Below are 26,769 nucleotides of genomic sequence, written 5' to 3'. Positions count from 1 at the left end.
CAGTTCTTTTTTTAAAAATTAATTAATTTATTTTTGCTGCACTGGGTCTTCTTTGCTGTGCACGGGCTTACTCTAGTTGCGGCGAGCGGGGACTACTCTTTGTTGTGGTGCTCGGGCTTCTTATTGCGGTGGCTTCTCTTGTTGCGGAGCACAGGCTCTAGGTGCGTGGGCTTCAGTAGTTGTGGCTCTCGGGCTCAGTAGTTGCGGCACGCGGGCTTAGTTGCTCCGCACCACGTAGGATCTTCCGGGACCAGGGCTCGAACCCGTGTCCCCTGCATTGGCAGGCAGATTCTTAACAACTGTGCCACCAGGGAAGTCCCGAACAGTCAGTTCTTGTCCCACTACTCCGTTCCCCATGAGTGTCTGTCTCTTTAAAGTTTCCGTAGAAAACCTGGGCCCACATTTCTGTATACGCAGAGAAATATCCTGTGAGGTATTTCTTATGAGGAACTAATTTCCAATTCCCTACTTGCTCCTCTGCCTTCGTAATCTCTGTTTTCTGAATGAATCAAGAGGGAGGCTGTGTCCTTTTCAGGTGAATTCTGTACTCTTTGAACATCTCTTGGTGTCATCCCTTTCTTTCCTCTTACCTGTTTTGATTCTTAACCCTTGGAGCCTAGTCTGCTCTACCTGCATTGTTACTCTGTGCCTCCAGACTCTTGACAGTTCCAGGCTCTAAACACAAGGGTCAGTCAGATTCTCTCTCAGACTCCATTCTGAACTGTTGCTTTGCTCTAGAATCTAGAATGCTTCCTCTATTTCTCCTTTCAGTTACCAACCAAAGTACCCGGATTCGGTAGTCAAATTGTTATATATTTTTTCTCTATTAGTAGGAGATTCTTAGGTTTGATCAAGTCTCCGCATCTTACTGGGAGCTCCATAAAAGCCGGTGTCGTGTTCCCTAGCACTCATTCACCGCAGCAACTAGATGCAGACAGCCATCTCTTCTCACTCTTTTGTTTCTGCCTGCCCAGAATTTTCACCTGGTCCCTTGGCTCGTCCCGTTTCTCTCCTAGCCTCAGTAATTTTGCCCAAGTCCCTAGAGCCTGCTCCGCCCCCGCCCCCGCACGCGCGGTGCATGCTGGTCTTAGCCCCTCTGTAGGGAAAGAGGGTCCGCCATGTTCCCCGGCGGCGCCGCCGCTTGGCTCTGGTAGCCGCCGCCCCCGCCCCCAACCCCGCCCGGCCCAGCGCCTAGCCGAGCCCCGGGCCCAGCATGGCCGCCCCGGAGCCGGCCCGGGCTGCACCGCCCCCACCCCCGCCCCCGCCGCCCCCTCCCGGGGCTGACCGAGTCGTCAAAGGTGAGAGGTGGACGAAGCCCTGAGGGCCTGGCCTGAGGAGGTAGCTGTGTGAGGGCGGGCGGGAGACCGTCCCCTCCCGAGCGGGCCCGGAAGGGCGGGCGAATGACTGGCTGCCTCCCTTGGGGAGTGGCCCCTGGGCGGGCCCCTGCTGGGCTGGGCTGAGTCGGTGGCGGCGGCTCCGCGGTCTCTCGCTTGCCTTCTGGCCGAGGCGGGGTTTCGCTCTGGGGTCTCCTAGCCGAAGGGGTGAGGCTACTAGTCGCAGTGAGCCCCTTTCTTTTCCTGCCCGGTCTGTCACAAGCGGCCCAGAGGCCGCGATTAGCTTCCTGCACCGCGACAGCTGCACGCCTGGCTTGCCGGGGCGGACCGAGGGTCTCGGAGACCTTCAGCCACGCGGGGCCGGGCGATGAGCAGTCAGAAATCACCTCGGCTTTGGCCCATGTCTGCTCCCCCAATGACAGCCGTCTGCCCTATTCGCGCCTAGTTAGCGCCAGCCGCAGGGGTTCGCGCTCGGCCCTCAGGTGTCACCCCGCGCGGAAATTGGGGGAACTGTATGGGATCGGACAAGGGTGAAGGGACGAGCCAGAATTTGGGGGCCCCGGCTTTAAGTACAGAATAGATGGAAAAAAGACAGCATAAAAGAGAAAAAATCTTCAGGGATAGGAAGAAGCATTTACGTAGAAAACCGTCAACACTCTTTGGCCAAAGGCCAAAGCCCTCCTTTGAAGGCAGACACCCACACACTCCCCCTAGAAGAAAAAATTAAATATTTCTCAGCTGGTGCAGAATTTATGGTTGTTTAACGACCACAGGCCAGCAGATTAATTTAAGATAGAGAAATTGAGGGCTAATTGAGAGTTGCTTAAGATTTCCACGCTCTCTGGGAGAGCCCATCAACTTCAAGCACTGCTGCGGAGGTGAAAAACATAATTTGAAATGATTTTTCTTTATCCTGTAGCTTGGTCAATAAATTGAAATCATTTTAGAATAAAGGTTTCCTTATTGTATCACATTTATTTCTGAAAGATAGATACTTCTTTTATTTGTTTTATTTATTTATTTCATTCAGCTTCTTAAGTATATTGGCACAATGTAAACACTGTTAGCCCAGTTTTGGAAATCTGACCAGATATGTTTTCATTAAAATATTTAAAAACAAGAAAAACTTTTTCCTTTGTGTTTTTTTAATTTTAATTTGTCAATTCGAGTCTCCTTTAATAATAATAACACTAATTTGTATCTAGGCTATGTAGATAATTTAAAAAACTTAATACTATCTGTTCAGGCCAGTTATTGGAATGAACTTAAAAAAGAGTTTATGGAATCCTTGTCCTGAGAAATCTTTTAAAAAAGAGAAAGAAAAAAGATTGGTAGTTCAGGCATTCATCCTATCGTGAAATCCTGAAGTTCTGTGGGGATGGGAATAGGAGACATGGGCTGCCTGTTAATTTGCTGACAGTATACTTGTGCTGTCTGTTAATTTCCCTGGGTACTTTTCAGCCTACTATTAGATGGGACAACCAGTCACATTGCTGAACAGTGAGTTTATGCTCTCCTTATGCTTGTGAATCTTCTTGTTTCTTGTCAAGTATGTGGTAATATTTCCCTTGTACTGCTTTAATACAGTAAAAATAAGATTCCAGACATAAGGCATATTCCTTAGGGGTGAGTTTTGAATGCAAGACACAGTCATGTTTGCAGTTTATTGGTATGAAATAAAAGTCACTTGATTTAGGTAAATAGGACTTTGTTGGTAAGAAAATTACAGTTTAGTAGAGCTCATGGATATAAGATCTCATGTGCTTTGTAGTATATTCTTCAAGACAACTTTCATTTCTTCATGGAATTTGTTAGCTAGTTGGAATGACTGATATGGATCACATGCTTTAGATATAGTGTGCAACAGACTGGTTTGTGCTGCTCATGGAGTCTCTGGCTTCCTTGGAAGTTTCTGGGAAACTTACCTTTCGTACAGAAATCTCCTTTTAGATTTCGTCTTCAAGCTTTTCTTGTCTTTCTCAGTCAATAATTGTACTCTAATGTTGCATTTGATGACAAAGAACACCAGTTTCCTGAAGATATATGACCACAGTGCTAGTTCAACTTAGGTTTAACTTGTTAAGAATCCAGATTTCTTTTTTTTTTCTTTTTTGCGGTACGCGGGCCTCTCACCGTTGTGGCCTCTCCCGTTGCGGAGCACAGGCTTCGGACGCGCAGGCTCAGTGGCCATGGCTCACGGGCCTAGCCCCTCCGCGGCATGTGGGATCTTCCCGGACCGGGTCACGAACCCGTGTCCCCTGCATCGGCAGGCAGATTCTCAACCACTGCGCCACCAGGGAAGCCCCAGATTTCTTTTAATTCCAGTATGTGCTAGTTTTGCATCAGTACCATTTCATAGTAGTAATGTTATGGAGACCATCGTTGACGTTGAATACAAGTAGTCTTTTACTCCCTGAAACTTTTCCTTGTGGTCTCTAAATTTTATACTCTTACACTTCTAGTCAGGAGGCCTATATTTTATGGTCACATAGGTTTTGAAGGGGAAATAGGTCTTTCTGTGTTTAATATCAAATGCCTGAAATTCACATCATGTGAAGTTTGAGATCTTGGAATACTATAGGTGATTCATGTATAAATTATCTATTCACTGAAATTATTAGTGGTAATTCCATATCCCTGATTATGGGTGATTAGGTTTCCTGGCTAGTTAAAGCAGTTCAGTTCTGAGCCTGCTCCAGCTGCTGGCTCTGGTCAAATTCTGTTTGAAAGTTGTTGTAGCCCAAGTGGTTTAGGTGAGATAGTATGCCCTCTTGACAATTTTCTGTTAAGCATTTTTCTATCTTTAGCTAAGATAGGAAGTTGAAAATAAGAAAATAGAAACAAACTAGGAAAAACAGCTGATTGTATTGGCGTGAATGCCTTATTGACACATCAGCAAAATTTGTGTGTGTAATTTAAGTATAAAACCCTGAATTTATGTATATTGCTCTCCCTCCTCGCCCGGAAATTTGCTTGACCTGAATTGTTCAGGTACTTCCTTTTCTTTCCAGATACTTTTAAAATGTACTTTTTGCTGTATAGATGAGGTCCCAGATTTGTAAAACTAGATTATCCCTTGAGATTATTAAATCTATTACTCCTGATACAAAAATTCACCTTTATCGCTTAGAATGCATTGTCTGTATTGTGTATATGTTCATTTTAGCACCCACAATGTGACTCTCTTTTGCATTCAACATGTTTTCTTTATTTCATAGGTTATATTATCCTTATCTCTTAAATTATCAGACTTCCAGATTGAACCAAAATGCTAAAGAGTGTGCTTTGTAAGTTTTTTAGCTATTATATATCTGATGGGCAGCCTTATGATTCATTTAGGTTCTCTTGCCAGCTGCCCTGCTTATAAATCTGAGGCTAACGTGTTTTCCAGTACCTTAGCTTTATTAGGATTGCTTATTTTCATTACAGATTTTTAGATGACCCACATAGGTCTTGGGGTCACATAGCTACTTCAATGTTTTTTACTAGTTCTATTTCATTATATTTTAAAGCAACTTGAATTTTAATTTTTGTTTACAAAAGCTATTTTGTGGACTTACCTATCTAAAAAAGATAACTCCAGGGCTTCCCTGGTGGCGCAGTGGTTGAGAGTCCGCCTGCCGATGCAGGGGACACGGGTTCGTGCCCCAGTCTGGGAGGATCCCACATGCCGCGGAGCTGCTGGGCCCGTGAGCCATGGCCACTGAGCCTGCGGGTCCGGAGCCTGTGCTCCACAACGGGAGAGGCCACAACAGTGAGAGGCCCACATACTTCAAAAAACAAAAAAACAAACAAACAAAAAATAAATAAAAAAGATAACTCTTGAAAATGATTTTTCTTTTTCTTTCCACCTTCGTTAAACTGTTCAGCATACTAAAATAAATCTTCAGTACCATGTGTCCTAGAGAAAGCAAAGGAACAGAGAATATTGTGTGTGTGTGAGAGAGAGAGAGAGAGAGAGGGAGAGAGAGAGAGAGAACGCGCATGAGAAGGAAAGAGAACACTGGCAACAAGTCATCTAGAAGGAAAATGCCAAGGAGGAAATACAGCTGCTCAGTAGTGAGGCAAAAGCTTTAGGTTCAGAGCTATTGAATGAATTGGCAAGAGTTATAAGGAAAAGTTTGGTGAAAGAATTTTGATTTATTAGATGAGGTGTGTTTTAGTGCCAATCATATGACTTCATTTCATTATAAAAATGTTTATTTATACACAGAGGTGAAATAAGCTAAAGCTAATTGGCATCCTTGTATGGTATGTAAAATTTATTTTGGAAATTCAAAGTAATCAAATAGCAAATATTTATTTAGTACCTGCTGTATAGCTAAAAACTGTAGGGAAACAACAGAAGTGTGAAAGATAAAATACAGTCTTGGTCCTTGGGGAAATAAGCACTCATGAAAAGTTAATCATTTATGTCATAAGGCTGGGTGTGATTAATAATTGCCAGATAAGTGGCAGACCCAGCAAGCTGAGTTCAAAGGAGGTAGTGATGATTCTGGACTGGAGTGGTCTAGCAAGGGTTTGTATAGGAGGAAAGAGGCCTTGAAGGATGGGTGAGATTCAAATAAGCAAAAGATTGGGAACATTTATTTGTGCAACATTTATCGAGTATGTGCTTTGTACCAGACATAATACTAGGCATTAGGGATACAGAATTGAATTAAGTAAGATAGATTCTCTTGGAGGCAGTCTGGTGGGGGAGACATTATTGCAAATAAATAATATAATGAATTAGGTACAAAGTGCTGTTGGAGCTGTAAAAAATGAATTAACTGTCTTAATTGGAGGGAAACTTTACTGAAAGGATTATGTTTTGAGCGGGGGGCCTTAAAGGATGAGTAGAATTTCTCCAGATATAAGGTAGGGCTGCGATAGAGAAAATATTTTCTGGTAGAGAAAACAGCAACAGAAAGGCATGGAGTTTGAAAAAAGCATGAAATGTGTGACAGTATTGTGTAAAGTTCTTGGCAAACAGGAGATGAAGTTGGAAAGGATTTTTTGTACACAAAATTGAGGATCTGAAACTTAAGCTAAGCAGTATAGCCTCTGGATGATTAAGAACACTGGATGATTAAGCCTCTGGAGTGAGACTGCCTGGGTTTGAACCTAGTTCTACTTTAGCCTTTTCACTGAGGACAAGATACTTAATATCACCAACCCTCAATTTTCTCATCTGCAAAATAGAGTTAATAATATGGGATTTTTGAAGGATTAATAGAGACAATTCATGTAAAATTTGTACCGCAGTGCCTGGCCTGACACATGGTAAGTACTCAACTAATGGTAGCCATCACCATTATTACTATTGAAGGTTTTAAAGTAAAGGAATGACCCAGTATTTTGGTTTTTGAAAGCTAACGTGATATTGTGTAGAATGAAATATTATAATGGGAGAGGCTTAAATCAGGATGTCAGAAGATTAATGGAGTAGTCCAAGTGCAGAATGACCACAGCATGAATTAAGAGAAAGAGAAAAACCAGATATGACACAAATTCTGAGTAATATTAGAAAGTAGATATATTGGATCAGTGACTGGATGTGGGAATGAAACAGGTGGAAGAGCAAACCTTTTTGAGAAAACAGTAATCAGACTAATTTTGCTTTAGTGATTGTTTGAGCATTGGTAGTTGAAAGCAGAAGAGATTGGAGTGACATGGAAGGCACTGGGAATGGTTAAGAAAGACTTTGAAAATAAGTTTCAGGCTTTTCTTCCCTTTATTCTTTAGTCCTTAAGAAACTACCCCAAATTTTTGGGTAGATTTATCTACCTATGCTTTGTACAAAAAAGGGGAGGAAAAGTAGAGATTTTAGTTAGAGTTTTCTCGTACACAAAGTAATAAGAACTTGAACTAGCATTGCAGCAATGGAGGTGTTAAAAAAAAAAAAAGAATTTGAAGAATCAGTAGGACTTGGAGTCCAGAAAGAGAACAATGACACCAAAATTTTAAGTCAGAGTAACAGAGAATGATGATACCATAACAAAAATAAGCCAGGAAAGGGAACCAGTTTTTGAGGGAAGGTTATTTTGTTCAAAGAACCACCACAAATTAAAAGGAATCCAAGGGATACTTAGAAATTTTGGAGACAGTGTTGTAGGATCTGCTGAATCTTTCTTTAGAGCATGCTTCTACCCGTGGCATCTGAGTGGGTTATACCCTTCTTGGTGAAGAGGAGAGTTTTGATGACTCTTAGTCAGAAGAGCATTGTCATTGTGTGTATAAGACAGATAGTACTGGAGTAGCATTCTGAAGAACTCAGCTTCAATCATGGCTGTACCCCTTACTAGTTGAAACACCTTGAGAGAGCCATTAACTTATCTGAACGTGTTATCCTATTTGTGCAATTGAGATAAAACTTGCCCTACTGAACTCACAGGATGTCTCTGAGATAGCGTTATGTATGTGAAAGCAGTTTGTAAACTGTAAATAAAGCACTATAAATATATTGTCATTGCTACATAAATTAGTGTAAGATAAGTAATTTAGAAACTGTAACTAATGTATCATAAATTCAGTAGACATTAGTATACATGTTCTAATCACTAGGTATGTAGAGATGAAAGACAGCTCCCTCGCCTTCAAGGAGCTCATAAGCTTGAGGAGGAGACAAGATACTTACAGTACAATTGATAAGTGCCATGATGTAGGTGTGCATCATATGCTTTGCTATGGGACCACAAGGAGGGGGGCACCATTAACCTAGCCTGGGAACAGGAAACGTTTTCAAGAATTGGAACACTGAGGGGATATGGAAACATATGTATATGTATAACTGATTAAATTTGTTATAAAGCAAAAAAAAAATAATAAATACAAAAAAAAAAAAAGAATTGGAACACTGAAATGAGATTTAAGGACAAGGAGAAGTTAGACAAAAGGTGGGAATAGTGTACCTCCAAATAATAGGGCGTGCGAAGTACAGAGATTTTTCTAAAGTGATGTAACTTTAAAAATGAAGATTAAATATCTGAAGTATAGGATGTGTCCGGAATGTGAGTTAGTGGCAAAAGATGAGGGTTGGAAATGTAGGGAAGGGTCAGATTACAAGGCATCTCATATAGTATGTTAAGAGACACAATTTGGATTTTATATGATGAAGCCAGTCTTGAAACAGGAGGATGTTGAGATTTGAATTTTAAAAAGTATTCTGAGTTATTGTGAAGCATGGGCAAAATTGAAAAGATTTTAGTAATTTTAGAAGAAAAAAAAAAGCCCTTATTCAGTGTCCCAGGACCAAAGGGACAAAACCAGATCAGAGAATTATTTAGGACCTATTGACCATGTTATGGCGAGGAAGAAAAAGACTTCTAGGATAATTTCCAGATGAGTAGCTATATTGGTGATAGTATAGAGGACATTAAGTTTTGGACATATTAAGTTTAAGATACGAAACATCCAAATGAAGATATTTGATAGTTTAATAGGATTTGGAGTTTAGTTAGGGGCAGGGTCTGGACTGAATAATCTATTTGGGAGTACACAAAATATAGATTTTAGTTGAAGCCATAGTTATGAATGAGAGGAGTGTGATATGAGGACCAAGGACAGAATCCTAGGTCACACTGTCCTAGGACCAGAAAAAGGACTAGAAGTTCATGAAATAGGCTGATCAGGTATGACCAGAGAATTAAGAGAAAAACCAGGTGAGTGAGTTCAAGAACCCAAGAGAGGAGAGAGATATAAGGTGAAGGAATAGAGCAGAAGCCAGATAAACGTGGATTGAGGAAAGTAGACAAAAAAGTGATAAAATGAAGCTGTACCCTGTAGATTACTCTTTCAAGAAGCTTAGTTGTAAAATAAGGGATATATAGTAGAAACAGGGATGAGGAGTAAGGGAGAATTACTTGTTGGGGTTGTTTTTAAGATCATAGAGACTTTAGTACAGTCTCCCCTCAGTACAGTCTCCCCTCAGTATCTGTGGGGATTTGGTTCCAGGATACCCCTCCCCATTCCAAAATCCGTGGATGCTCACTCAAGTCCCTTATGTAAAATGTTTTAGTATTTGCATATAACCTACCTATATCCTCACATTTACTTTAAATCATCTCTAAATTACTTATAATACCTAATACAATGTAAATGCTATGTGAATAGTTGCCAGAGAGGCAAATTCAAGTTTTGCTTTTTGGAACTTTCTGGAACTTTATTTTTAAAATATTTTCTATCCGTGGTTGGTTGAATCTGCACAGGCAAGCCTGTGGTTGTGGAGGGCTGGTTGTATGTTTATCTGCTCAAAGGGAAGAACCAATGGAGAGTCAGAGGCAGAAGAAACAGAATAGGGGCATGGGTGGGTGGGAAGGGTGAACTGAAGTGAAGAAGTTGGGGGAGTGGGATTCAGAGCACAGTAGAATGTTTAGTATTGGATGGACGGAATACCTCTTCCCTGATAGGAAGAAATGTAAAGTGGATACTGGCATAGATGTGGATGGAGAGGGACAGAAAAGTGACATTTGGCCTGAAGGTCTCAATTTTCTCTGAAAAAGATGCAAGTTGACTACTGAGTAAGAGAGAAATTAAGTGTAGTGTTCAAGGAAGAGGTGATCATTTGAAATCTCCACTGAGGAGAATGGGAGAGAGCACAGACTAGAACGTTTAATAGGATTGATGGCTAGTGCTAGTGACCAACTAAGTTGGAGACCGTGAATTTGTAGTAGCACTGAGCTGTTTTGATGATTTTTTTTTTTTTTTTTTTTTTTTTGTGGTACGCGGGCCTCTCACTGTTGTGGCCTCTCCCGTTGCAGAGCACAGGCTCCGGATGCGCAGGCTCAGTGGCCATGGCTCACGGGCCCAGCTGCTCCGCGGCATGTGGGATCTTCCCGGACCGGGGCACGAACCCGTGTCCCCTGCATTGGCAGGCGGACTCTCAACCACTGCGCCACCAGGGAAGCCCTGTTTTGATGATTTTATACTTAGCATCCAAGTTTAGAAACTAACTCATCCAAGAATTGGAGTTTTGTAAGTAGGGTGGATAGAAGGACAAAAGGACTTTAAACAATTCAGGATGTTGTTTAAAAAGTGGGTGGGTGATGGAATAGCTTCAAAATTGCAGCAAGCAAAGGTATCCAGAAGGGGGTTGATTAGGAGAGGCTGTCCACGTTCTTGATATAATTGGAGAACAGATGAAGAAAAGGGAGTGAATCTGAAAGGATTAGAGATTTTGATCATGGAGTAAGAGATTAGAATTCAGGATTTCAGAGCTGCAGCAGAAATTATGGCTAAGGCTAGGGAAATTGAAGTAGAATGGAGCTCAAACCTCTCAGTTCTTGGGTTTACGTAGGTCATCCACATGGACATTGATGATGGTGGTGCTTAGAGTGGAGAAGGCTTTCGAACCAGGAAACTGAGTTTCATGTGACAGATGACCAGAAATTTAGTAGATGGCTGGGACAAGAATAAACTAGCCAGAAGTCATGAACCTCAAACGAGGAAGCATTTTCTTCTTCACGGGAGTGATGATGTTGGAAGTGGTAGTGGGGAGCTGAAAGAAGACTGTAGCCTTTTCTGCTGAAATAGTGGAGTGTGGAAAAATGAGCATCGTCAACTTTGAAAAAAGTGTTTCAGAAGTGTTGTCCTTCAGGAGGACTAAGATTTAATTAAGCTAGAGAGATGAAGACAGCATTCTGTGAAGAGCTAAAATGTGTGTGTACATGCGCCCACGCATGTGCACACAGGAAAGAAGGGTGAATTTTTTTTTTTTTTTTTATAATGGGAATTCTGCAGGCCTCAATGAAGAGGATTGGGAGGGAGGAGAACAGCCTGAGGATGGCATGGTGTGAACAAAAGAAATACAGAGAAAAAAATCAGGAGGAACTTTATTTTGAACTGGTGAGAAGCACAGACATCTGAATGATACTTTGGAGTAGTTTTCAGGTGGCACAGGTTGCACCCCAGTTGGTGTTGGAGGCCTCACGGGGCTAATAGTCTGCAGCCTTTGCTTAGAGTTGGGCAACAGGATTAGTTAAGTCCCAGGATTTCTTACCATTAGTAGAAAAAGTAAGATCTCTGCTCTTCCCCCATCCTTGATCAGTCTGTGTCCCTGGGTTATTTTTTCAACTTCCTACATTAAATTTTTTGAGGCCTTGTCTATCAGCCACCATATATTAAATCTGAATTAAAATACCTTGTGAAGGTTATTGATTACTATACTGATATGACCTTCATGTCAAAATTTGTGTTAAAGGAAATTTTTCAACAGAACAGTTTGGTTAAAGTGAATATTACCAAATCAAGTTTTCTAGTGTTGGAAACTTGGTGATTTTATGATTTTATAGCTCTTTAGGTTGTTCAAGCTAATCCTCCATTTTAGCCATTTCAGTTATTGACCATTCACATTATATTTACATACATTTATGTACTGGTTTTTCCCTATCTCAAACATAGAAGAGTTGGAAAAATAGTCTGAAAATAAGGAGAAAAAATATATAGCATGAAAACCCTAGAAAAACAGGAATAGTTGGCTGAAGATGAATTAGAAATGTAAAAAACCATTTAAAACCTGAACTTAGATGGAAATGCTTTAAAGTACCTTAGGAGTTGATGGTAGTAGTTGAGAATATTAATTTTATTTTTTTTTTGCGGTACGCGGGCCTCTCACTGTTGTGGCCTCTCCCGCTGCGGAGCACAGGCTCCGGACGCGCAGGCCCAGCGGCCATGGCTCATGGGCCCAGCTGCTCCACGGCATGTGGGATCTTCCCGGACCGGGGCACGAACCCATGTCCCCTGCATCGGCAGGCGGACTCCCAACCACTGCGCCACCAGGGAAGCCCTGAGAATACTAATTTTTGATGAAAAACATTTAACCCTCTATTGACCAACAGGGTCAGTAATTAATTTCCTATTAGGCCAAATTCTATTTGATCAGTTTTATTTTGCTTAGTTAGATCACCTGCTATGGCTCCTTTCTCCAACTGCCAAAGAGCACAATGCCTTTTTGCCTCTTATTTTCTTATTTACTCATATATTAAAACATTCTTTTGAAACTCTCTATTCTCCACTATCAGTGTTGTGTTGTTAGAACAACAGTTTTTCATCTACTTTTACCTATGGTGGCATTTCTTCACCCCTCAACCTGTACCCATTCCTTTAAAAGTATACCACCTGGTGTTGAAATTTAAAAGTATGCCTTGAATTGAAAAAGAAGTGGAAAACATAGGTCTGGAGGCAGTTTATACTTTTTTTCCCAGATGAATAAAGACATCCTGACTCTTGGTTAAAGAGGAGCAATAGCTCAGTGTGACTTGCAGTGGGGCATTCGCAATGTGCATGAAAACATGCAGTACCACAGGCGACTGGCTGAGTGGGGCAGAGAGAGATTGTCTTTCAGATGGGTTTTTAGGAAGTTCTGTATTTTGAACAGAATTCACCTGTTAGTTGACTTATGTTGTTGATTATTAGGAAGTATGCATAATCTAGAATGCAGCATTTTAAACAGTATCTTTTTTCCTAAGTAGAGGAAAAATTCTCTTGGCCTGATGAGAAAAATATGATCCCATCTTGATCTCAGAAATTTGTATTTAAGAGATATTTAAACTTAATTTTCATGATGTCCCAAAAGTAACTTTTATTTAGTAATTGTTAAATTTTGTAGTGTTTTTTTTTGTTTGTTTTTTGTTTTCGGTATGCGGGCCTCTCACTGTTGTGGCCTCTCCCGTTGCGGAGCACAGGCTTGGGACATGCAGGCTCCGGACATGCAGGCTCAGCAGCCATGGCTCACGGGCCTAGCCGCTCCGCGGCATGTGGGATCTTCGCAGACCGAGGCACGAACCCGTGTCCCCTGCATCGGCAGGCGGACTCTCAACCTAAATTTTGTAGTTTTTAAGCAATTGGTTTACTGTTAGGGGCAAATTTGGTTATAGCATATAGTATAATGGTTTGTTTAATCTTTGGTTGGAGAAGAACATACGTTAAGAAAGGTTTTTATTTTATTGGAATCTGACATACTATATTTGGGGGAACAAAATGTATCTTAATGTCTTATTCTAGATGCAGTAAAAAGTAATGGGAATAGATGTGTTCTAAAGAAGTGGGGGGAAAGCAAGTTCAAGTTTTGTTTTACTAAGTATCAAAAAAGATGAAAGCAAGAGGAATTGATGATTTCAAAGTCTTTTAGAAATGGTTGATATCCCTCTGCCTTAGTTCTTGTCTCACTTATAAGAACTGAGTTCTTCCTAAATTTTTTTCCTCCTAAGAGAATGTGGTTATTTACTCTTCTTAGGTAATTGATGTAATTCTAACCCAGCCCCCTGTTTTTTTAAGTTGAACTGTGAAGAAACAGTTGGTCCTATACTTTTCCAGTCTTCTGCATAATAATTGATGATCACAGTGATGGCCCTGAAGCATCAAGAAAATACTATGTACTGTATACCCAAATATAAAGTGACATTTTCTTTAAAAATTTTATTTCAGAAAAGAGAGATCTGCCTTACATTTGAGTCTATAGGTAGACTAAATTCTTACTATAAATTTCTCTCTTCCTTTCTTTTTTTAAAAAACATATTTATTTATTTATTTATTTATTTGGCCGAGTTGAGTCTGTTGCTGGGCGCCGGCTTTCTCTAGTTGCAGCGAGTGGGGGCTACTCTTTGTTACGGTGCACGGGCTTCTTGTTGCGGAGCACGGGCTCTAGGCGTGGGCTTCAGTAGCTGTGGCTCTCAGTCTCTAGAGCGCAGGCTCAGTAGTTGTGGCTCACAGGCTTAGCTGCTCTGGGGCATGTGGGATCTTCCTGGACCAGGGCTCGAACCCGTGTCCCTTTCATTGGCAGGGAGATTCTTAACCACTGTGCCACCAGGGAAGCCCTCTTGGCTTTCTTTATTTTGAAAAACAAAGTGCTGTTTGGTAAAGGGCCTAAAACTACTTCAATCCAAGCTGATTTTGAATGCATAAAGAGGTCATTTGTTGGATTTAGTAAAAAAGGAATAAAAAATTTTAACAGATATGTAGTAACTTTTCCTAGGTATGTGACCTCAAAATTGTGGTAGATACCATTGAAAATGGACCTTCACGTTTTCCATACCATTTAACAAATATCAGTTTAAAATCAACATTTTAAATCTCATTTCATTTAAACAGAAGCAAAGTATTTTCAATTATAGTGAAGACAAAAATCATTGTACTATTTTTTGTTGAAAATTCCAAGTATATGAAGAAGATAATAATGTTTAAAGACATTATAACTTTGACCTAAAACCTTGCTAATGTGTTTGAAAAAGAGAATGGTAATACAGTCATGAGAAATGAATCACAGGCATGAGAGAAAAGTATTGATTTTAACATTATGAGTAAGAATAAGTGACTGGATTATTCAATGACAATGGATTTAGAGCTTTAGGTTGAAATCAGTTTGTCTTTTTTTTTTCATCTGGCATTTCTTATTATGATTAAATTCTTATGAATAGAAAAAAGCAAATATCAGTTTAAAACAATACAGTTGGTAATTACTTGTGGAAATCGTAAATATATGCTACAGGAGTAAAAAGGCCAACTATTTCAGTAGTTAGACAAATGGAAATTGTGGCTTAGGTTAAATTTGCAGTGATAGCATTGAATATGTATTTAAAAAGTGCTGTATCTCAAACAACTTAAACGGGAGTGAGGATGATTTGCTTTTGAAAAGTATGTTAGATGACTGAAAAAATGTATCCAGTGATAAGGAATACACTGATGTCAAAAATGTGTGTAAAGATTTTGAATGAAAGTATTTTATGAAACATGAAGGTAAGAGAAAAAGCAGTATTTCAAAATTATCGTTATTTATTAATGTTATTTTAAATCTATATGTGCATCTGAATTAATTTAAATTCCATCAATAAGCATTTGGCTGTTTTAATCTATATCCCTAGAAGTTTCTATTCAAGTTGGCTAGCAGGCATTGTTTTATATATTTTTAATAGGAAGTTGGTAAATCACCTTATATTTGGGATTTCTTTCTATTCATGCTTATGTGGTATTAAGTTGTATTTATTTTACTTCATTTAAGATGAAGAGTGTATGTTTTGAGAATTCTACCAAAAATGTTTTGGCTTAAAGAAAAAAGCTTTAGTTATCCTGAAAGAACTTTTAATTTTGTGAGACAGTTTATTTCTCTAATAATTCTTCTGTTATTATATATAGATTATTAAAAAGGAAGTATAGTTTGATTACTTTTTTTAAAAAAAGCTTTTAAAAAATTAATACCCCATCCAGTAAATGAAGAAGCAAAACAAAAACTTCAGCTTTTCAGTTTTTACTCTTATTTACCTAGATCCATTGATTAGTTTTTATGTTAATATATTAATAGTGATTTGTTTTTTATTAATTAAAAAAAATTGCAGCTGTCCCTTTCCCCCCAACGCATCGCTTGACATCTGAAGAAGTTTTTGATATGGATGGGATACCCAGGGTTGATGTTTTGAAGAACCACTTAGTAAAAGAAGGTCGGGTAGATGAAGAAATTGCACTTAGAATTATCAATGAGGGTGCTGCCATTCTTCGGAGAGAGAAAACCATGATAGAAGTAGAGGCTCCAATTACAGGTACACTTATTTATGTTTTGGATATTATTTTTTTTACTGCACCATTATTTACTTACCTAAATATAAAGCTGTTTCTTCTTCATTCATATTGTATACTAAATTAATATTACATGGACATTATCTTGAATTTCCAGATTATTTTCTTTTTAAAGTTTTTGCCTGTTTTCAATGAATAAACATGATCCTAAATAATCTGAGTGCAGAAGTTAGTCTAATATGCTTTTGTGAAGGTTTCATTAGTTGTGTTGGCCATCACTGAATTTGATTCAACAAATACTTATTTACTTTGTTTTCAGTCATTAGGGGCAGATACCTCAATGCTGTATCAGATACCAAAAGTGATCATTTAGAAGTCAACAGAAAGTATGGAGTTAGTAGAATGGAGATTTTACTGCCACCATTATAATTTTGTCATCCTAAGACATGCATGCTTGGCTTCCTAAAGAGGAGCTTTATAAAGTTAGATGAAAATTTTGTCACCTACTACAAATTTCATTACTTTTGTTATATCTTGTTCTAGATCTTGAGCACATGAACACCTGTGTACACATCATCCCTATCATGACTCTTCATAGATTACTTCCTTCTTAGACCTTTCTTGATAGAATTTTACACTATCTCTTATGTAAAATAAATTAGAATTTAAGTAAAATTTGTTATTTCAGAGTTTTTTTTTCATATCTAATAATCTTCTTGTTTCAGTGTGTGGTGACATCCATGGCCAATTTTTTGATCTGATGAAACTTTTTGAAGTAGGAGGATCACCTGCTAATACACGATACCTTTTTCTTGGTGATTATGTGGACAGAGGTTATTTTAGTATAGAGGTAATAATCATATACTGTCATTTGATTTGCTTTTAAGTGTTATCATAGATGATTTCCATTAATTCCTAATAAAATAAGTTCCTTAAATTACCTGTATTGGGTTCTTTTTAATACCTCTGCATATTCTAAAGTTTTTAGTAAAGCTACTATTTATTCCTCTTCTGTCTTTCAAACTATTCTTTTAATTTTCTTTGTGCCACTCTTAATGTAATTATAATTGCCATTTTTCCCAGTGGAAATTGTAAGCAAACTAAGGGGTCTTTATTGCCCTGTTATCTAGTGGCCTCAAGGAGCTAATGCTATTTATCTCTCTTGCCCTTAAAGGCATTCACCCATGCAAAAAAAGATTAATTGTATTTTTTCCGATTAAATAAAATATATTACAGTGCTTTTATTACTTAAACTCTAGTACTTCTATCCCTCCTTCCATAACAGTTAAAACCCAAGTATATCATATAGAATCTATGCATTCTGAAAGTATTTGTTTTAAAAAACTTGAGACATTAAAATGACCTGTTGATTATCACTTAACAGTAGATGGTTCTTTTTGCTCCTTTTACTTTTCTAATTATATAAATTAAAATAAGATATAAATTTAGAACAATTTGTATTTTCTAATATATGCATCTCTTTCTTTCCTTTTTTGAAATGAAAATGGAACCCTATTATAAGGTTCTGTAACTTCCTTTTTTCATAAATCCCTATGCTGTGATGTCATTCCAGGTAAATAATTATAAATTTATAGCATCATTTTTAATAGCTGCATTGTATTCCATCGACTAAACAAGTCACAGTCAATTTAATCAACTTCTTATTGTTAGGCATATAAGGTGTTCCCAGTTTTTTGCCATTATAGGTGATGCTTCTGTGAGCCATATTATTTATACATCTTTATATACTTGCCCAATTATTTCTACAGGACAGATTCTTACAGGTAAAATTGTTGGGTAGAAGCTCTACAAATAGATAGGTGTGTTAGCATTAATGTGTTTCAAGCATATTCTAAGCACTTAATATACATTGATTAATCTTTACAACAAAGTTATGAGGTAAGTACTATTATTTTATCCATTTTATAGAGGAGTCTGAGGCTTGGAGAGGTTAAATAACTTGCCCATGGTCATATTGTTAGTAAGTGGTGGAGCTAGGCAGTTTGACTCTAAGCCTGTGCTCTTAACCATCTCCCCCACTAGATACTGAAGCTTTACCTGGTGAATTTCCATGCCGATTACTGTTGTTTAATTCTCCTCCAGTGTTTTCAACCTCCTTTCTGAGGTATGCTAGGATCCTTAGTGGGGAAGAGAGCTCAGGGCTCTGTCCACCCAAATTCCCTTGGGGATTTTATTGTCCTTAGTTGTTCCTCTTTCCATTCATAGTTTCATCATCAGCCTCCTCAAACTTCCCTGGAGCCTTCAAGAAAACTAGAAAATTGCCCTCCTTAATAAAAAGATTGGGGGCTTTTTTTTTCTTTTTTTAAAAATTCTGTTTTGATTGGGGGCTTTGACAAAAACAATAAAATAAAAAATTTTAGGAAGCTTAGTTGGTACCTGAGCATGTTGGTATGTATGTCTTTGTATTAGAGGGTTTAGTAGCTGACTCTTTTAATATATTTTATTGTTATAAAAGGAAAATAATAAAGAATCAGAATAAGGAAAAAGGACAGGTGTTTAATAAGTATTTCCCCAGTTTAATTATTTTTTTCTTGTGAATAAAATGAAGATGTGAATAGTTACACATTTCATATACCTTAACTTGTTTAAAATAAAGTTTGTGGAAATTCCCTGGTAGTCCAGTGGTTAGGACTCTGTGATTTCACTGCCAAGGGCCCGGGCTCTAACCCCGGTTAGGGAAATAAGATTCCGTAAGCAGCGCGGCCAAAAAAATAAATAAATGAAGTTTGTTTTTTCTTTTTGTATATGATTATGTAAACCAAGCTTATTTATGTATGAAATAGTCTTTCCTTCTTTTTTTTAACCAAATAAGTAAAATGTGAGTCTGTTTCTTTTTTTCTCTTTTTTAATTTTATTTTTTTAACATCTTTATTGGAGTATAATTGCTTTACAATGGTGTGTTAGTTTCTGCTTTATAACAAAGTAAATCAGCTATACTTAGACATATAACCCCATATCTCCTCCCTCTTGCATCTGCCTCCCACCCTCCCTCTCTCACCCCTCTAGGTGGTCACAAAGCACTGAGCTCCCTGTGCTATGCAGCTGCTTCCCACTAGCTAGCTATTCTACATTTGGTAGTATATATAAGTCCATGCCACTCTCTCACTTCGTCCCAGCTTACCCTTCCCCCTCCCCGTGTTCTTAGGTCCATTCTCTACGTCTGCATCTTTATTCCTGTCCTGCCCCTAGGTTCTTCAGAAACATTTTTTTTTTTAGATTCCATATATATGTGTTAGCATACGGTATTTGTTTTTCTCTTTCTGACTTACTTAACTCTGTATGACAGACTCTAGGTCCATCCACCTCACTACAAATAACTCAATTTTGTTTCTTTTTATGGCTGAGTAATATTCCATTGTATATATGTGCCACATCTTCTTTATCCATTCATCTGTTGATGGACACTTAGGTTGCGTCCATGTCCTTGCTATTGTAAATAGAGCTGCAGTGAACATTGTGGTACATGACTCTTTTTGAATTATGGTTTTCTCAGGGTATTTGCCCAGTAGTGGGATTGAGTCTGTTTCTTATGTTAGGTGTATTTAGGGAAAAATAGCTGCTGTACTGTTTTAATATTCTTTTTATTAAGAAATTGCATTATCTTTGAATCATTTCACGTAATAAGCACCTACATTATATAAGGCAATTTTCATAACCAACAATGTAAACATAAAGCATGGTTATTCTCTTCATTAGGCAGCATGGCATAATGTTTAAGATCAGAGGATCAGAATCCTATCTCCATTACTTAGAGGTTTTGTGATTTCGGACAAGTTACTTAAGCTCTTTGCTTCAGTTTCCTCATTTGTAAAATAGAGATAATATTATATACTTCGTAGGGTTGTTTGAGGAATAAAGGAGGGGAATTAATTATATAGTGCTTGGCACATTATGAGTACTCAATAAATGTTAGCTGCTATTATTTTTGACATTGTTATTGTTTTATTTATTGGTATACCTAAGGAGGAGACCAATCTGCTAATTGTTTTTACAGCAAACAATTTGTAAATCTAAAGTAATTAAATTATTTGACTCATTCATTCAACAGATATTTATTGCTCTTCTACTGTTTGCTAGGTGCTTTTCTAAGAATGGAGAATCAGAAGTGAATAAGATGACAAAGTCCCTAATTTCATGGAGCTTATGTTTTAGTAAGGGACAAAGAGAAAAAGATAAGAAGAAGATAATGAAGAGTGATAGAGATTGTAAGGGTAATAGGGTTAGAGGAAAAGAAGCAAAGATCAAACAGCTTAGTTAAACAAAAATATAAGATTAATTCACTGGAAACATTTTCTTTTGTAGTGTGTCTTATATTTATGGGTCCTGAAGATTCTATACCCAAGCACATTATTTCTTCTGAGAGGCAACCATGAATGCAGACACCTTACTGAATATTTTACCTTTAAGCAGGAATGTGAGTACTGCCATGAGAAATATTTTCAGTTCCTCAGTATTCTTTTGGAGTGATGTCAGTAGTAAGAGTTTGAAGATTTTACAGTGCAACATGTAAGAACAGATTTTGTGTCCAAATGTGTAAAGCTTTGAGGAAGATTGTCTAGCGTTCTCTAGTGTTTAATTTTATTCAGATGTTTTCATTTCAGTATTTCCTATTGAGTTTGATTTTTACATATGTACCTAGGAACAGTTTTGAGCTCTGTATGTAGTTTTAATGTTAGAATTATTTTTTCTAACAGGATGAATATAAACCAAAAGAAAAGAAATGATGCGTTGGAGATTTCTCTCCATCAATATTGAGGCATTCCCATGAAAATTCTTAGCAAATTAATTATCCTGTCATCATTGCAGATTGTTTTATTTATTTTTTAATTATGCAGATTGTTTTAAACACACTATTAATGAATGGAAGGTCTTAACCTACAATGTTTACCCCATTTCTCTCTTAAATTATTATGGCTGTGGTAATCTAATAGCTATAAGCAACCATATGGTATGGAGCAGGGTTTGACCTTTTTTCACACCTCATAGCTGTGTACTTGTTAATATTCATGGCTGTATTAAGTCTTAGAATTAAGATTTAAAATTAGAAATAACTTCAGAATTATTGAGGCTCAAAACATGATTCAATAAAGATCGATATAGTGATGGATAATGGCAGAGGTGGCAAACTCATATAACTTCAAGGATCAGGTGGGTAACCTAAAGAATATAAGATGAGACCTGGAAAGTGCATGCTTGACCTAAAAGCAATCAAATTAAAACTTTTATTAAACCACAGTGTTGGAAAACAGATCTGTCAGCAGACTCTCAGTTTATAACCTCTGGTTGCTGGATATAGATTTTCTCATATTTGAATGTTACAATATTAAAAAGTGAAGTAGGAACTAAGTTCTTTTTTTTCCTTAGATAAGGAACAAACCGTCCGCCAAAATCCCACCCAAAACATAAAATATCCAGGAATTTCAAAGTATAAAGGAGCAAGGGAATGTGTATGATATCTACTTAAAAGTAGATGAGAGTTTAATTTGGTAGAGTCTTTCTTGTGTTATATTGGCTTCTTGCTTCACTGCCCATTTTAACTGTTCATTGTAGGCTAAAGGAAACCCTCTGCTCCTGCAACATATGAATAAAATCTTTTTTTTAATTGGATGGACCTTGAGTTTTGTTGTGGTGATATAGTAGTCTTGCCTATAACAACAAAGTAGTCACTGACTCTTAGAATAAAGTAAAGTATTAACACTGTTTTAACTTTTAGTTCTAATTTTGCCTTTCTTGGCCTATAAAGGTAAAGAGTTGAACTATTTTTAGAGATTTGACTTACTTATTTTTAGTAACATTTATGACTATCTGCTGCATACACAAAATAAATTTAGAGAGAGCAAATATTTTGTCTTCACAAGATCAATAACATTGCTTATCCTTCTTGATTCTTATGGGGCAAGATGCTGGCCTTTTTTAAAAAAAAATTTTTTATGCAGTAAAATTTACTCTTTGTGGTGTTTAGTTCTGAGTTTTGACAAATGAATAGAGCTGCCTACCACCACAGTCATGATACAGAAAAGTTTTATTGTCCCTTAAATTTCTCCTTGCTGCCTTTTTATACTCACCCCTTTACCCAGTCTGAACCCCTGGCTGCCACTTGGCTGTTTCCCGTATCTTTAATTTTCTTGCCTTGGTTTTAATAGTCGTGTGTATACACACACACGTTTTCAAAATGATCAACAAGTTATGCAGTTTTCAATTATTGAATTTTTTTCTTTTTCTAGGTAAAATTAAATATTCAGAAAGAGTCTATGAAGCTTGTATGGAAGCTTTTGATAGCCTGCCTCTTGCTGCACTTTTAAACCAACAATTTCTTTGTGTTCATGGTGGACTTTCACCAGAAATACACACACTGGATGATATTAGGAGAGTGAGTATATATTTTAGATCCAAGAGTTGATTCCTATTTATAGTATTTTGTTGGGTAGAGACTAGAAGCTTCAAACCTCTCTTCACTGCCAAGATTAGGTAATGGTAAAAATTAATATACTGATATTTTATGGAAATATCTTCTAACCATTGAGAACAATGTAGTATGGACAGTATTCAAAGTTGGTACCACTTTCCTGTGTCCATTCCATTCTCACTTTTTGACAAGTTATTTCTGTTCTTTGTTTCTTTCTTTTCTTCTTTCACAGTTAGATAGATTCAAAGAGCCACCTGCATTTGGACCAATGTGTGACTTGCTATGGTCTGATCCTTCTGAAGATTTTGGAAATGAAAAATCACAGGAACATTTTAGTCACAATACAGTTCGAGGATGTTCTTATTTTTATAAGTAAGGAAAAATATCCAAGTTTAATCACATTATAGTTGTTAAAATAGCATATGCTTCATATAGAAAGTCATTATTTTACTTAATTTACTCTTTTTGCCCACAGCTATCCAGCAGTGTGTGAATTTTTGCAAAACAATAATTTGTTATCGATTATTAGAGCTCATGAAGCTCAAGATGCAGGGTAAGAGTTCTGTTTCCCTGACCCAAATTAACACCTTATGTACAAATCAAACTTAGTAACCATGATTGATGCTTTACGATGCATATTAAGCTATTTGTTTTGCAGCTATAGAATGTACAGAAAAAGTCAAACTACAGGGTTCCCTTCATTAATAACAATTTTTTCGGCACCTAATTACTTAGATGTCTACAATAATAAAGGTAAGATGTTGTTGATAAAAAAATTGTTAAATGACTTAATATATAAATTGACTTATTTTTTTGAAAATATAATAGAAAAAGGGGTATTGTTTGAAACTGTAACTATCCAAATCTTATTATAAAAAAGTATAAGATAAGGGAGGGGAGAGGGCAAGAAATAAAAATCCAAAATGTGAAACTTAAGTCATATGTAACCATTCCACAACTTGTCATTCACAAAAGCTGCCTTGTGAAAGAATGTTCTGAGGTACCTACGTCAAGCAGAAATAAACATGATTTTCTCAAACTCCCCTTTCTTAAATCTTCCCCCTTATAGTCAAGAGAATGTTTTCTTGTTTGCATAAAGCTGTTGTTGCTGCTTTGACCATTTCATGTATTTGTACCGCATAGTTGTTCATCATGTCTCTTGTTTTATGTTCACTGATGTAGGTTTTCTTTCCCTTTCTTATTCCCTACTTTTATCTCTACTGCCCCATTATGATTTGTAGTTGAGGCTTTGATTAAGTCAATCTGACCTCCTTTCAGGGATACATTCTTCCCTTTCCTTTCTTTTTACTGATCTTTCTTCCTTTTTTCTTACATCTTTTTAATTTACCTTCTGTTCTAGTGGTTCCTGTTCCCCCCCCTTCCCTCCAAATTTGCTCTGTCTATAATAACTGGGTTTACTTTAACTTTGAACACAGTTTATTGAGAGATAATACCAAAGGATCTTAATCTAGTTAAGTGTGTGCCAGGGACACTGAAGATGAGCTTGAGTATGTTTATGTAGTTCACATTTTCAGAAGAGGAAATTAAGAAGCCAGCTTCTATTCTGTCTTGACATGTCTGGAATTCAGTGGACTATGCCATAGTTTCCAGGGTCACACTGGAGTGGTTGTACCAGGAGGAAAGAACAGAAGGTTAAAGACTTTTAAAAGTACGTTAGGAGAAATAATGAGGTCGTTGCTAAATATGGGTTGTGGTGTGAGTTCAAAAGAGGAGTGGAATAGGAGTTTTTGGAAGAGTATAGATGATAGTTAAAAGATTAAAATATTTGCCTGAGATCAGACAGTAGCAAGCTGTATAATAACTTGGATACAGAGTATGCTACAAGAACGCCATACTGTATTAATTACCAAAACAACCATACCATTGACATTAACTGAGTTGGTAATCTTTAGAAGCTAGTATCATTGCAGCCTCCAAGGTTTATGCCAGTGCTAAAATAGTCTTTTAAATTATATTTTGGTTTATAAATTTTGAGATACCTAATGAAGCATGGCTTCATTTTTGAAGAGGAACATATCTAAGTTTGGACGCCATCCTCAGAATTGATTTGTTACATCCCCTTGTAACCTCCCCTTGTCAGTACTAAAGGAGCTAGTGTTCAGTGCTTGGTTGATTACTGCCTTACTGGTTGTCCTTCGTCAGTTTAACTCAGGAGGTTAAGGGATCACTTTTCTTAGTACTCAGAAAAGAAACTCAAACCATTGAATCTGCCTTGTCAGAATCAAATGTCTCTTGTTAGTTCTGATTCTGTACATATTGTTAATGACTTGAGTGCTTACATGGTATGGGATATGTTTGTAATGTTTCATTCCATCTGTAAGGCAATTTTCTAGATTCTTTCTCTCTTTTAAAGCTGAATGCTTGGTATCAGCCCTTAATTTCTGAGGCTAAGTTTAAAATATGTTTATTTCACGGGAATTTCATAAGGGAAACAGACATATTACTTTTGACTCTATATGAGCTAGAATCCCAAATCTTGGAATTTAACATCTACATTTCAGTGCTTTACATTAAAATGAAAAAAAAGTAACCACATAATTATTATAGTATCTACAAAGAATTTTATACTTTTATGTACTTTCATGTGAAATACATTCTCTGACCTTAAACTTCCGAGGTAGGCAGGGTGAACATATTAGTCTTATTTTATAAATGAGAAACAGATTAGTTAAACAATTTGCTAACTATTGCACAGCTAGTATATGCTGTAGCTTAGATTAGAATCTAGCCCATCTAGTCCAGTGTCCCATAAAATAATATAACTAGTGACTGAAATCTATGTCGGATTAATTTAAAGTATTGTTTATGTCAACTTATGAAACGTTAGAAAGATACCTGAAATTGAGAAGAGTATGTTACCTGTGGGTTATTTGGTTATAATATTTTCTCTTTCGGTATTTTAATGGAATTTTTTTCTATATGAAGTAAAATATTTTTGTAGTAGTTTCATTTGATTTCTTATAATACATGAAATAAGTACATTCCTACATTCATAAATAAAATGTTCCAAATTTTTTTTCTTTTCTGTTTTTTTTTTTCTTGCTTTATTTCCGTTTAGCTGTCCTTTTCAGGTTGCCTGCAACTAAAAAGACCCTCTTAAATTCTTCCAACTTGTATGAAATTTTAAACCTAGAAAATTGCTCATTGTCATTCTGTGTTTCCTCTAAAAACTGAGTTTTCACAATTTTGGATTTAGTAAAAGTGCATGTTTATCATTGGATTATAAAGTAAAACAAACATTCGAGAAAGACTGGGAATTTCATTAATAATGACAAGTGAAGATCTGACTATGCTCTACATAAAAGTGTGTTAAAAGCAAAAGTGTGTTACTACTAAAAATTAATTCCTACCTCCCTGTACTAGCCCTCATTCTACTCACACCTTGATTCCCCACCCCCTTAAAAAGATATTTTTCTGCTTATATGTGTTTTAGACTTTTAGAGCTAAAGGCAAATTGTTACATTGACATTCAGACTTATCTTGCAGCTGCTGTATTAAAGTATGAAAATAATGTGATGAATATTCGACAATTTAACTGTTCTCCACACCCTTACTGGTTGCCCAATTTTATGGATGTCTTCACATGGTCTTTACCATTTGTTGGAGAAAAAGGTATGATTTTTATTTTTTAAAAATTGTTTTATTACTGTTACATTTGCTCCAGTGTACTCTTGCAGGCATATACTACTTGCTAAAGGAAGCTGAAGTCTAATTTCACTGTGGCTACAGCTCTACTTTGTGTCAGTGGGTGTGGATATGAGAGCCTCAAAGATATTTTAGTTAGCTGTTTACAGCCCCCATGTGAGGGTGTCTGGAGGACTGGGAGAAGACTTATAAATAGCCTGATGTTGTCTTCAGCTGTTGGGTTTTCTTTCTTTTTTTCTTTAGCTTAAATATTTTATGAAGGAATAGAGGGATAGCTTTTCTTTGGAATGGACACTTTTACATATTTTAACACCACTTTTGGGGATGTCATGGCAATTCATGGGAGAATTTAATTGCCCTCATTTGAGGCAATATTAGTCATTTTGTAGCAGTTCTGTACTCTCAAAAATGATAAAGAGAAATTCAGATTCTGACCTGATATTTCTTCTCCTATATAAAAAAATATGTATACAATTTTAGTGGTAATGCTTTTCTGATAATTTAGAGATTCCTATTACTATGTATTTAATAGGCTTTTTAAAAAAAATAAATGCTATTTAAGAGATTTTGTTTTTATATTTTATTCTAGTTCTTTAGAGTTCCTAAGATTTCCTTACTTTATCACATTCTTCTTTTTCCATTTTAGTGTTAATTTTCCCACAAAGCAATACCTCAGTTTCCGTACATGGAATATAAGAATATTAGAGTACAGACATGATTGTAAAACATTTTGTTCTATATCCCTCTCTATTTTTTCTCACCTCTTCTGTGTTACAAAATGTTCCTTTCTGTCTGAGATATGTTACTTCTGCCAAGGCAATTTTTCATTCTGCAATTCAGAGTTAATACTTAAAC

General features: G+C 37.0%; 1 protein-coding gene across 3 annotated transcripts in view; it reads left to right on the top strand.

Annotated features, from left to right (window-relative positions):
• The first annotated feature begins 960 nt into the window (after window positions 1-960).
• PPP3CB (protein phosphatase 3 catalytic subunit beta) overlaps window positions 961-26,769 on the top strand; it is a 48,536-nt gene continuing 22,727 nt past the window's right edge. Inside the window, exons 1-9 of one of the 3 annotated variants that reach the window (XM_082632682.1) lie at window positions 961-1,298; window positions 15,644-15,844; window positions 16,547-16,671; window positions 20,145-20,256; window positions 22,067-22,212; window positions 22,481-22,620; window positions 22,724-22,801; window positions 22,907-23,001; window positions 25,756-25,881. In XM_082632682.1, coding sequence (XP_082488808.1) covers window positions 1,214-1,298; window positions 15,644-15,844; window positions 16,547-16,671; window positions 20,145-20,256; window positions 22,067-22,212; window positions 22,481-22,620; window positions 22,724-22,801; window positions 22,907-23,001; window positions 25,756-25,881 — 1,108 coding nt within the window. In that variant the 5' untranslated portion in view covers window positions 961-1,213. The remainder of the gene's footprint in view (window positions 1,299-15,643; window positions 15,845-16,546; window positions 16,672-20,144; window positions 20,257-22,066; window positions 22,213-22,480; window positions 22,621-22,723; window positions 22,802-22,906; window positions 23,002-25,755; window positions 25,882-26,769) is intronic. The other 2 variants (XM_082632683.1, XM_082632684.1) reach the window with 2 other exon arrangements.

This window comes from Mesoplodon mirus (genome assembly GCF_964341445.2).
Source record: "Mesoplodon mirus genome assembly, chromosome: 2".
NCBI lineage: Eukaryota > Metazoa > Chordata > Mammalia > Artiodactyla > Ziphiidae > Mesoplodon > Mesoplodon mirus.
This window is presented reverse-complemented; position numbering and strand designations above follow the sequence as displayed.